This window comes from Vicia villosa, linkage group LG5 (assembly GCF_029867415.1).
Source record: "Vicia villosa cultivar HV-30 ecotype Madison, WI linkage group LG5, Vvil1.0, whole genome shotgun sequence".
NCBI classification, from domain to species: domain Eukaryota; kingdom Viridiplantae; phylum Streptophyta; class Magnoliopsida; order Fabales; family Fabaceae; genus Vicia; species Vicia villosa.
Window position 1 is genome coordinate 115,096,270 of NC_081184.1, and position 12,418 is coordinate 115,108,687.

At 32.5% G+C, this 12,418-nt stretch overlaps 2 protein-coding genes across 2 annotated transcripts; one reads left to right on the forward strand and one right to left on the reverse strand.

Annotated features, from left to right (window-relative positions):
* The first annotated feature begins 57 nt into the window (after positions 1-57).
* LOC131602088 (uncharacterized) lies at positions 58-763 on the forward strand. Its single transcript, XM_058874093.1, has one exon. It carries the CDS (start codon positions 99-101, stop codon positions 633-635), a length of 537 nt encoding a protein of 178 aa, XP_058730076.1. The 5' UTR covers positions 58-98; the 3' UTR covers positions 636-763.
* An 8,176-nt stretch (positions 764-8,939) lies between these two features.
* On the reverse strand, positions 8,940-11,847 carry LOC131602087 (uncharacterized). The gene is made up of 5 exons (XM_058874092.1): positions 11,631-11,847; positions 10,078-10,183; positions 9,838-9,959; positions 9,635-9,756; positions 8,940-9,415 (listed from the first exon to the last, which is right to left on the reverse strand). The coding sequence occupies exons 2-5, from the start codon at positions 10,181-10,183 to the stop codon at positions 9,106-9,108; spliced, it is 660 nt and encodes a 219-aa protein (XP_058730075.1). The 5' UTR covers positions 11,631-11,847; the 3' UTR covers positions 8,940-9,105.
* Positions 11,848-12,418: the final 571 nt, after the last annotated feature.

Consider the following 12,418-nt stretch of genomic DNA (forward strand, 5'->3'; position numbering starts at 1 on the left):
AAACAATCTAATTATGTTTCCTCATACTTGTTTATAAACACAAACATGAATTTATTAGTTTCCTAAAATCAAACCTAATCAACATAGAAGAAGAAAAAATGGAAGTCTCAAAATACTTATCTCTATTTGCTATATACATCATTTTATTACACAACCTAATTACCTTTGCACAAGGCAATGACCAAATCAACAAAGTATGTGAAAAAACACCTAACAAAGATCTATGTACCCAAATCCTTACTTCGGACCCATTGAGCGAATTCGCGACTATGCCTGACCTAGCTATGATATCACTAAGAGTGGCCGCTTCCAACGCAACAGGAATACTAACCGATGTGAAAATAATGATTGATGATCCGGATTTGGACCCCGAAGTTCAACAAGGTTTGGCCGATTGTAAGGAGACGTTATTGGACGCGGAAGGTCAACTTGAAGATAGTATCGCTGCGATTTTGTCAAACACAAAAAATGATATTCAATTATGGTTGCAAGCAGCATTGGCTGCAATTGATACATGTGATGCTTCAATTCCTGGTGATGATGATATTCTCTCTAAAAGAAGTGTAGCATTTCGTGAATTGTGCAACATTGCTGTTGCCATTAGTAAGAATTTGGGCACTGATGATCAAGCCTAAATTACATTATAATATTAGTATCATTGCCTTTTCTTTTTGTTGTGTTTTAAAAATTACAAATGTGAGATTTATTCAACATTGAAGTTTTGAATTCTAATTGAGAGTAGAAATAAAAAAGTATTATACCATATTGTATTGAATTGGTCATACAGTACATGCCTCAATCGTGTAGGCAAAAATATTTGATTGGTGTTTCTTTTCTCCTTTAATTTTTTTTGTTATGAACTTTTTGTATAAATGTTGTTTGATCTACATCAAGGTTAACGCTTAAAATAGTGGTTATGCTTAATAACTTAATGCATCTATGAAATTTTAAAAATTCAATTGTTGTGTTTGGGCGGGTTTGGCTCCAAAACTCTCAACTGGTTCATACCGCAAGCGTTATTAGGAGACTATTTTTTGTCCATTTTTTCTCTAGGTTTATGTGGGTTCCGGTTGCCCGAATGACGTATTTTTTGTTTGGTTTTATCGGATTTCAAGTTTCAATTTTAGAATTGCAAATTCAAATAAAGTCTATTGAAAGATAAATAAAGATGGTTGAATAAAGCTCAAGCGTGTGATTTCGATGGTTGAAAAAAACTCAAACATGTGGTTTTAGATGATTCAACATTGACCTAATGATATCCATGAGATTTACAATTCTACCTTGTGCCAAACATTGTATACCGTGCATATTAACCACGATTTTCGAGAAACTTTGAAAATGAACCTAAACATTGTCATTTCTCTTCAAATTCAAAGAAAGTTTGTTGGACCTTTCCCAAAAATCTTGAAGAGTGACATTTCATCTTTTGTACTTTCCTCCATAATGGTTGGGAGATTCTCATACATTATCAATGTCATGTTCAAGTGCATAACACATTACTAGTAATCGCAAACATTAAAAGAAACACTCATACAATAATGTGTTGAAAATATCTTATGGATTCAAACTATCATCTTTAATCATGTATCTAAATTTAATATCTAAATACATTCCAATAAATTGATGATAAATAAATATATTTTGGTGGACAGTAAAATCATACTTAAAACATGCATGTCTATTTTTGGATATACAAATAACAAATATGTCAATAAATACGTTAATTTCATTAATTATAAGTCGTAATTCATCTTTGGATGATCTATGTATGTCTTATAATAATAAGCCTTATTAAGTTAAATGGAATTTTTATTTTGAAATTCAAAATAAAAACTTCATTAGCTTAATTACCATTAAGCCTAAACAATCATCATATTATTAAGGCACCTTTCATTTAAAGTCAAACTATTCACATAAATCAAATTTAGTAGATTAATTAAAATAAACCAATAGTGGTGTGTCAAAATAAGTTACCGAAAAATTTAACAATGTTACATATATGCATAAAGTATGATAGGTGTGATAATTTGGTGGCCAACCCAAACTTTTCTTAACCTCGTGTCAGGTTCATATTTAAGCATTCATTTCTGTCTTTTTATATGTGTGTAAGGCAGAGATGGGACAAATCCAAAATCATTGGATTGAGATGGAAGTTCAAGTTAGATTGTTCATTCGCCCCTAATGTATCATATTTAATCTATTATGAACTCTAGAAAAATATTATTTGCAAAAAATGTATGAATTAAAATTTGTTTAAACTTAATTTTAACTTTAATGAGATCTTTATAAAAAAAAAAATTAGCGAGTTGTTCATTGCACCTTTAGTAGTGCTCTCAAACACTATGAAATTTTTTAAAATGTTCCTCTCGTGCTGTCTGGGATTTTAGAATTCGGACGCACCACATAATAAAAGAGAGCTCAAGTTCCTTTAAAACACTCAGAATGCACCAAAAAAATGTTATTTGGATTTCAAAATCTAGACGCACCACATATTACAAGATGGCTCAAGCTCATCCAAGATGTTCATAATGCACAAAAATTATTCTCCAGGTTTCAAATTCCGTACATGTCATTTTCCCTAAAATTTTAATATTTTAAATTCAATTTTTGTTCAGATTTTGAAATTTAAAAGCACCACATATGACGAAAATGATATGATATTGTCATTAGATAATGAATTCGGATTCCAATATCTAAACATAATTATGCATTTGAGTTTTAAAATTGGGACGGTTTATGAAGGACATTTTCATAATACTAAGGGTTTTAGAGCACTACTAAGGATGCAATGAGCAACCTCAAAAATTATTTATAGTAGGGCGCATAAGCCTTTTTATAAATGCTCCAGAGTGTTGGATAAAAGGTCGTGATCGCAAAATTTACCATTGAGGTGTTATATTTGCGAAAACAGGGTCAGCCGAATCAAACTGGAGACCACATATTAATCAGAAAATAAGCCCAAATTTTTTTACTAAAATTATAATTATAATAATTGAAATAACACATAAAAAAATATAATTATATTAATAAAAAATATATTTAATTATAATTATTTTGACTTTCATCAATCTAATTTTTTTAATGTATTGAGTTTTTATCATAATAATTTTTTACTTATTGGATTTTTGTATAATATTTTTTATGTTTATTAATATTAATGTAAAAAATAGACTTTTCAAAATTTATGGGCCCTCCAAAATTTAGGATCTTGTGCTGTAGAATCGACAGCTCCTGCATAAGGCAGAGTCTGTGCGAAAATATAGACAATATCACAAATCTTGATCTGGAAAGCAATTATAAGACTTTGATAGGTAGGATTTGTCCTAATAGTATGGAGGATTATAGTGTCTGTTTGTTTTAGCTTTAAAAAGTAATTTTTTTATGTATTCTCAAAAATGATTTTAATAATAATATTTTTTAAATATTAAAAAAAATTAAATTTGTTTTTAATTAAAGACTAATTTTCACATTGTAAAATATAAATATATATTATTGAAGATGAAAATATAGACAAAATCAATTTCTTTTTTTAAAAAAAATGATGTATCTCAAAAATAGTTTTTATATAAAAGCTATTTGAGTTTTTTTTTTTTTGTGAAAACTAAGATAAATTTAAGTGATTTTTGTAATTTTGATATCTAGTTTCATTTTTTAGAAAAATAATAAAATATATATATAGTAACATTTCTATTTTTCATTCGAAGTTTTTTTTTTTTAAATGTTAATTTTTTTAAACAATAAATATGAAACATTATAAAAATTATTTTTTTAAAAAATAAAACAGACTCATAGTATGCCAACCTTAATCAGTTGAATTAGTTACATGACTACGATGGATTATCACTTCAAATCCAATCATAATAAATGCGAAAGAAGTCATTGTATAAATTAACTAGTCAATTGCACTCTCAATTTAAATTTTTTGAAGCTAGTCATCCTTGAGAATTCTTACTCATATAAATTGAATTTTTTTATTGATGAACCTACTCAATTTTTCTTCCCTCAGACCTAATAGAATTTTTTTTTTTTAAATTTCTTAATGACTTTCTAGCGCACCACGCAAAAATACTAAAATGTTCCTAGATTTTAGAGATTTATCTTCGAACGTACCAAATATTTATTAAAACATCACTTATTTCGAAGATGCATATGAATAATGTCAAATGGCTATTTCCAAAATTTTACGTAGCAAAAGGCATAAAAATATAATTGAAAAATACCAACTTGACAAAATAAAATTTCATTGATATCATAAAATCAGCAATACATAAGGGATTTTAATATAGATCAAACATTTCACTTCAACATCCAGGTGGACGTTGTAACATCTTGATAATGTCATAGACTGATCTTGAAATAGTCGCTCCAGCTCGATCAGAACTTTTAATTCTAAACGGAAGAAGGTTATCCACATAACTCGTTAATCAGCGGCCATCTTCAGCTCATGGTTGTTGAACTCAAGCTTTCCTTATTCACAATTTTGTGATTGTCGCCATATGGTAGAAGGTCCTGCAGCGTGTATTGCAAATCTTCAAGAGGGGCGTACTAGGTATCTTAAATGGACATTCACATTTTCTTGAACCGATTTCATCTCGTTTGAAATTTCAGAGAGGCGGTATATATTTATCACTTATTTTGCATCCTAATGAATACCTCTTGAAACAGCAAAAAATATTATAGAACTTTGCCGTTTTTGTTAAACTGCCAAAGAATGTTGAATTATAATAGCATAGGGATCAACGTTCATGTTATTTTACCATTATTTATTCAATTATTTCTCCTAAACAGCTGCACAAAGCGTTAAACAACGCCGATCATTGGAGTATTATGCAAGAATTTTCCAAAAAGAAAAACTTATTGACATGTAATAACAATTGATGGATCAAATTACTTGTTTCAAAGGAAAAAAATTTCTCCCAAATAAGTAATAAGAAAATTACACAGCTACTGCAATTCACTATCATTGAAGTTACAGAAGTTATTATAGTTAAGAAACTTAACTAACTTTCAAATTTCCAACTACTATTCTTCCTGTCACAAATAAATACTATTTGATGAATTACTTACCATTACTGCACAATAATCATGTCTACAATTTAAGGATATTTACGTAACAAAGTTATTATTAAGCAATTGAGTGGAAGGCAGAGACAATTGAAGTAGTTTCGTGAACCAAAAGGTTGCATTGATAGAACTTGATTGCCATTAAATAACAGTAAGTGAAAAATGTATTAATAGTTTAATGTATTCATCTATCATCTAGAAAAGGCCTCAAGGTTTTCATGGTCCAAATCAAGAGGGTAATTAAGTCTTTTGGATATTGATGAGTTAAGGAATCAGAAAAGACACAACAATATTGTGATGTTTTGTTAGCTAATAGCAACAATATTGAGGTTTTAATATAAGGAACAGGTCACAAGCAAATGGAGTGTTCCCATGTTACAGGTACTAATAATGCTCAAGCAGAAAGGGTCACTAAACCCTCTGTTAGTACATGTCAGCATGAAACATAAGAATGTTTCTTTTCCTTCTTCTTGTGATTGAACTTCACAGAAAGGAAAAACCGACTTCGATTCCGAAATCTTACTTGTTATGAATGTGATTTTCGCTTCAATATGATTCAGAGAAAGGTTTGCAGTGAGCTTGGTATCCAACCTGATCATGTCAAATCTGAGTCTGACAAGGGCGCGGCAAGCGTGAAGTTAGCTTACTCTAAGCAACAACATGATAAGGGCAGAGGAACCTATGAGATGAGGAAAACAAAAAAGTCGAGTTTAATTAAGCTTTCGGATATGGAGGCTCTTCAATCACCACCTCCAAGAAGGAGTTTATCTCAATCAAAAAAGCTGTTACCTCTTCATGTTCCAACCACTGTAGCAACACCGCAAAAGCATAAGCCTTTGCTGAGAAAGTCACCCAATTACATGAAGCCTACAAGCAGTTCAGAAGCAAAAAAGGAGCTTTTACCGGTGAGTCTTCGGAATAATCAATTTGGTTCAGATGGTAAGAATCTACCACAAAAAAGTTTGAGCAAGTCAAAATCTAGCACTGCTCCTAACAAAAAAACTGCAAAAACTATGTCAAGATCTGGTGTGAATTTGGTGAGAACGTTAACAAAGACTCTTAGTTTTAAGCCAAGTAGAACTTATCCGAGAAAACCTACGGCACCGATGCTGCGTGCTGATATAGATGCACCATATAGAGCTACCTGCTCTTCAACTTTGAAAGATTCCAAGTTCCCTGAACACCTCATGCTTAATACTGGAGGCAGTGAGTCAGAGGGAGTTTTGATAATGAAGGTTTGCCCATATGCATATTGCTCTCTCAATGGAAATCATCATCCACCAGAAAAGAGGCGATTTTTGAAGACTCGGAAAAGTATAAAGATGGAAGGTTCTGGAAAATTGAAGGTGCCTTGTGAGACAAGGAAAGACTTTGATGTTGAGACGATTGTCTTTGATGGAAAACCTGCCTGTGATGAAGCTGATAGGAGTAATCCAACAAGCGTTACCTTAATACGAGAAATTGGTATAGATTTCTCTATTCAAGTCAATGATGAGGAAAGGGAAAAAGAATACAAAATGGGAAGATCTGACGCTGTCAAACACCTTGAGGATCAAGAAGGTGTCAAGTTTGCCATGGAGGGGAATGGCGACATAGCAGAAGAGGAAGGTGTCTTTCTAGTAACTCCTTCTGTGCCTTGTGATCTCACCAAGTCTGAGATCAATCCCAAAATGGAATTCAAAAACTACTTTGACGCTTCTGAAATTGAAGCAGAACCCAAGGAAAGCTTTCACCAAAAACTAAACGCAGAAGATGCTGACAAAAACCACCCACCTAACAGGTTTTATGAAGGAATATGTACTGGAAGCTACGGCCATGAGGTTAGCTATGGTGAAGAACACATAGAGAATATTGAATTGGATGACATGGAATGGGAGGAGGAACAATTGTGTCCAATCAACCATAAAGAGGAGGATATTGGTTCTTCTGTCATCACACAGGAGAACGACTCAAAATTTAAGTCCCTATCAGAGGGTTTGCATGATATATTTGAAATGTGTCTAGATGACATCCTTAGCAACCATAGTGCAGACAACATGGTTGAAAAAGCACTGCAAGGTAAAGAAGAGAAAAACACATCTTTTGATGCACAACCTCGTGATACAAATTTTGTCCAAGAAACCTCGAGTGAAAGCATACAGGCTGATCATCCGTCCAACGTCACTGATCATGAGTATGACCCACCGTATTTGGAAGAGGAAGAATTTCAATTTCTGACAAGCATAGAGGATAATGTTCGAGAAATTGAAAAGCATGTGGATAACGGGGCAAGTTGCGACTCGATGGTACTTGATGAAGATACAGTTCAGAATAGTGAAGCTCACAAGATTGAAGAGAGTCGTGAAGACAACAACACAAACCTAGAGAATAATGATAAAGAAATTAGCCAAAGGAACCAAATTCTCTCATCTGATGTGCCTGAAGAGAGCACCAATATTATTCAGGACCAAGAATTACAGGAGGAAGATCAAGTTACAGCTACAAAGTTCCATACCATATGCTGCAAAGGAGGTGAAGGGAAGAACACAAGCAATAATTGGCAACGGCTAGCTAAGAACAAGAGAATTATTCAAGACGTTGAGGAAATGAGAAAGATCAACCCAAGAAAGCCAAGTTTCCTGCCCTTGGTTCCTGATCCAGAACCAGAAAAGGTTGAACTGAGGCACCAAATGATAGACAATAGAAAAAATGCAGAGGAATGGATGCTTGATTTTTCACTCAGACAAGCTGTTACGAAACTTGCTCCAGCCAGGAAAAAGAAGGTTGCATTGCTTGTTGAAGCTTTTGAAACAGTAATGTCAACATCGAAATGAGAAACTCATATAAAAAACAATTCGACCATAGCTCATGCAAGACCTATTCAAGCTTGTAAGTTGTAACCAATGCATGCTACTGAGGTTTTAGAAAAGGGCCTGATCTTATATTTTCGGGAAGTGCTATCTTGCTCTGGTAGCAGAGTAAGCAGCCCAAGAGAAAGCCAATTTCCACGAGAAATCTACATGCCTGTTACAACAAGTGATTTGTTCCACATCTCCTTTTCTGAAGCATGGAGACAATTCAACTTGCAGGATTAAGGGAACATGTGAATTTGTTTTACACGGAAAGAGAAACATGAGAACGGGATTTATGGTTTCCACTAAGCTTTGTGGATTTTCTCCATTAATTTATTTGCTATATTCTGGAACCTGATATTTTAATTTCTTTAAGTTGTATTTGTTGCACTACCACTTTCATGTTATAATATAAGGAGCACAACACTCATGCTCCAAATTTGTTAGTACATTCTATTTTTCGTATAATGTAGATGCATAGGTAATATTTTGTTTATATGTTTTTTTTCTCTAGTTTTTCTATCATTCATCATCTAAAAAAAAGCTGAAATATGACTAGTGAATTGCCCTCGTGATAAATTCCAGTGATCAGTTTTGAGATTCTATAACAAATGAAAAGTAAAATATATATAATAATGTTTGACTTTTGTTGTTCAGTAATATATATATAACAAATTTCTTTACACAAGTCAAAATATTCATATTCATGAGAAAGAGCCTGATGTGATGATATGAAGTAAACAGCATAAACTACCACGCTAATACTAATAAACAAACGACAATATATATACAGAAAAAGAAAAGTTCCAATAGGGGCAACATAAGCTATATAGTTTTATTAACTACAGATCATAATGCAAATTGCAACAGAATTTTGACTTGTTTCATTAAGTTCAACTGTGTTTGATTAAGCAGAGATTACAGGTGGAACATTTATGTGCTTATTTGAGGTGAAAGAGTTATCATCAGAAATTCTGTTAACTACCATTTAAGACTAATTACCTAATATATTTATGATTACAACTAAGGTAAAAAAAACAACTGTTTGTATAAAAAACATGGCTATCATTTTAAAAAACGGAGTTTATGGATGGAACTGAATTACACAATTTATAAGTTTTTACAATCATGTAAATGGAAGATAGTTTCCACAAGAAGGCCTTACCATTCTAGGCTAAAGTATTTTACATACAATACAAGGTATCACCATTTATTTCGGTTCAGGTAAATGACTGTCAATAGCAGGAGTATCACAAATCAGAGATTCAAGCTGTGCACGATAATTTGTCAGAGGAGAGTTATGGGAAATTTGCTCTTGCAAACTTACTGTGTGGCCGCTAACATCTGTGTGTTCATTTTGTTCCGAGGCTTCTTGTGCTTTGAAGTCTTCGTGAAACAACCTAAGGGCATCTGGTGTTGACAAAGATTGCACTGATTCATACAGCTCTTGGAATTCATTTCTCTTTTCTAGTGATTCAACCAATTTCTCTTTTAACTGATTTGGAAGATGAGCAAAAGCACTTCACAGGAATAAAAAAGTGAAAGAAAAAAAAATCAAAAAATAAACTAGTGAGTTAATAACAATTTAAAATTCAATAAAGTTGCAAAATCATCTACTCTCTTCCCTCAATTCCTTATTATTATTATTAAAAGCTAAACCAGATACATCAATTATTCAATTAACCTAAAAAATAAAGCTTTGCTTATAATAAGAAACGGAAGGAGTATATGTATTATACCTAGCTACTCCTCTTACAACACCCCAGCTATAACCAGCGTGTACAGATTGTTTAAAACCGATATTGAATCCCTCTTGTGCAGAAGCTTCCTTAGCTGCTATAAGACCTTCTCGATAACCAATCTAAAGCATATGAAGAATGAAAACTAATAGCTAATCATTCTATAGAAGCAAGAAAATAAAAACACTAATTTGTTAAAATACCGTATGGAATTGGTCATGCCTCCTCTGCCACTCCCGGTCCAAATCCGATGACTTATTCACCTTGTCATCATCAGAATCACCCCACAAAGAATCATCAAGATTCAAATTATCACCATCACAATCTGAAAGCAAGCATAATACACAATTACATGCATTAAAGCAACATACTGAAAAACAATAACTTGAATGCATTTCTAATAGATTTTCCAAATCAATTCGCTGATTCAGAATCATATTTACCTTTTAATTTATCGCCGTGATCATCGGCGTGATTCGAACTTAATTCTAATTTAGAGAATTGTAAACTTTCAGCATAAAGTTCTTTAGCAAGCTTACCCTCCTCCATCTGCAATGCAACTCACACAAACTATCTTCAATAACCTAACTCAAGGACTATAATTAACCATGCTTAGTGAAAAACATTTCACTTTTCTAATTGCAATAAATTTTCTCCTTAACTAAAAACAATAAATTGTTCAGTAAGCACAAAATTTTATATCATTTTTATAGAACTTCTCAATCTGCATATTAATTAACACTAGTACACAACAAATTAAAGAGAGGAAAAAAGAATAACAATAGCAGTAACATAGAACAAGATTAAATCGAAATTCAGAAGAAAAAGAAAACACGTTCATTTTTGTAAGTGAATGAGAAATTTGCAGAATATTTTCCAGAAACAAAAAAGCAGAAACAAAATTAAAGAGTTGGGAGAGCAAAAAAGGAAAATTAGAGATAGAAAAAACATACCAAGGTGGAAGAAAGGAGAAAATATGAGATTTGATCGTAAGAGAGTTCTTCACCAAATTCTCAAATCATGCACATAGAAAGCTACTTCTCCCACCCCCACCGCCATAAAAAAAATTATAAATAGTAGTACATTCTTATTCCCATTTTATCATTTGTGAATTATAAATATTTGAACAGAATTTTGTTCCATTTTTAAAACTAGGACCCTACTCAAAAAGAACATGACGCCGTCGGAGAATCTAAAAGAAATATAAATACAAGTCCAAAAATGTTGAAAGTTTGAAGCATAATCCACTTAGCTGAGAAAATTTAGTTCAAAAGATGGCATCGATGGGAGTTTCAACGTATATATGTGATTCAAAAATTCACTGCCGGAGAATCTAAAACGTAACCAACTCTCGGCATTGCCAAATATTGGTTGGCAGTATACCTACATCTAAAACACATCATATATATTACCCTTTATGCAAAAAACACTGAATGTCTAAGCTAAGATGATTACGTAACATTCTACGCTAAGACAATATATGAATCAACGAGACGTAAAATACAAGAGAACAATTGTAAAATTTGATGATGATATATTGATTATATGTACCTAATATGAACCAAGAAAGTAGCATTATAACAATGACTATACAACCAAGAACAATACACATTAGAAATTGATAAACAATTTGTTTCAATTTTCAATTTTCGCAATTCAGGCTGCAGATTATTCTGGAAATCCATCATGATTAATCAAATCCCTAATTAATCAGTCAATCTCTTCCTCCAACAAAGAACACTACTTTTCAAACTAGTGAATCTCTCTATCAAATACAAAATTCCAAAAACACATGAGATAAAGAACATATCATACACAACTCAGAGTAACTAACACTAACACCTCAACATGAATCCAGCAACCATCATCACCAACCATAGATCACTCTTAACTTACAACATCATTAAAAAATGCACAGATCGTAACGAAGACTCCAGTGTTGCTTCCGAAACAGGTAAAAGGGGGAGTAATAGAGGGAAGTTAGAGTTTCGCGTACCTTCAAGAAGTTTCCGGCACGACGGTTCAATCGTGAGGCTCGGATCGAGGATTGGATGGAATGAGAGAGAAAGTGTAGAGAGAATCGGAGATGCTGGTGTTGCCGTTTTGGATAGTGTGTTGTCGTTTTGTGAATTATGGTTTAGCAATTGACGATTGTGAGTTTGTGACGGCAAGGGAAAGAGAAAGTTGAGAGAGTCTCAAATTTGGTATCCAATAAGCTGGACCAAATTGATTAATGGTTCCCGGGTTTTTTTTTTAAATGGGTCACCGGTTCTAAAATATAATTTTGGGCTCGACTTTAAAATATGGGTTAGTTTGGATATGAATTTGGTGGATGGTTATTATTTTTTTTTTGCACACCCCAATGACATTAGAGGTTATGGAATAGAATAGAATGGAGTGGTAATTAATGAGGTTCTATTGTTTGAATTTGCAAATAATCGATGGAATGAAATGGAACGTGATAGAATCAATTCCATGCTATTCCATCCAATTCTCTATTTTTTGTTTCATCCAATTTGGGGTGTATGGGATGGAATGCAAGATTTTTAAAAAAATTAACCAAACAATGAAATGTGATCTATATTCCATTCTACTTCGCTCCATCATGTTCCGCTCCACTCCGTTCCGTTATGTTCCATCAATTCAAACATATAAGAGTGATAAATGTGACTCATATTTTTTTAAGGACAAACAAAAGTTTTAGACTATGTTTGGATAAAACCGAATTTTGTTTAAATAGGTGATCGAGTTGTTAAATGTTTTATCTTAACTATAATCTAACTT

Excerpts from the sequence above, each read along its gene's own strand:
- LOC131602088 (XM_058874093.1), top strand. The coding sequence starts at position 99 with ATGGAAGTCTCAAAATACTTATCTCTATTTGCTATATACATCATTTTA.
- LOC131602087 (XM_058874092.1), bottom strand. The coding sequence starts at position 10,183 with ATGGAGGAGGGTAAGCTTGCTAAAGAACTTTATGCTGAAAGTTTACAA. Across the intron at positions 9,960-10,077 it reads TCACGGCGATAAATTAAAAG|ATTGTGATGGTGATAATTTG; the intron begins GTAAATATGATT and ends GCTTGCTTTCAG. Across the intron at positions 9,757-9,837 it reads GGCATGACCAATTCCATACG|ATTGGTTATCGAGAAGGTCT; the intron begins GTATTTTAACAA and ends CATATGCTTTAG.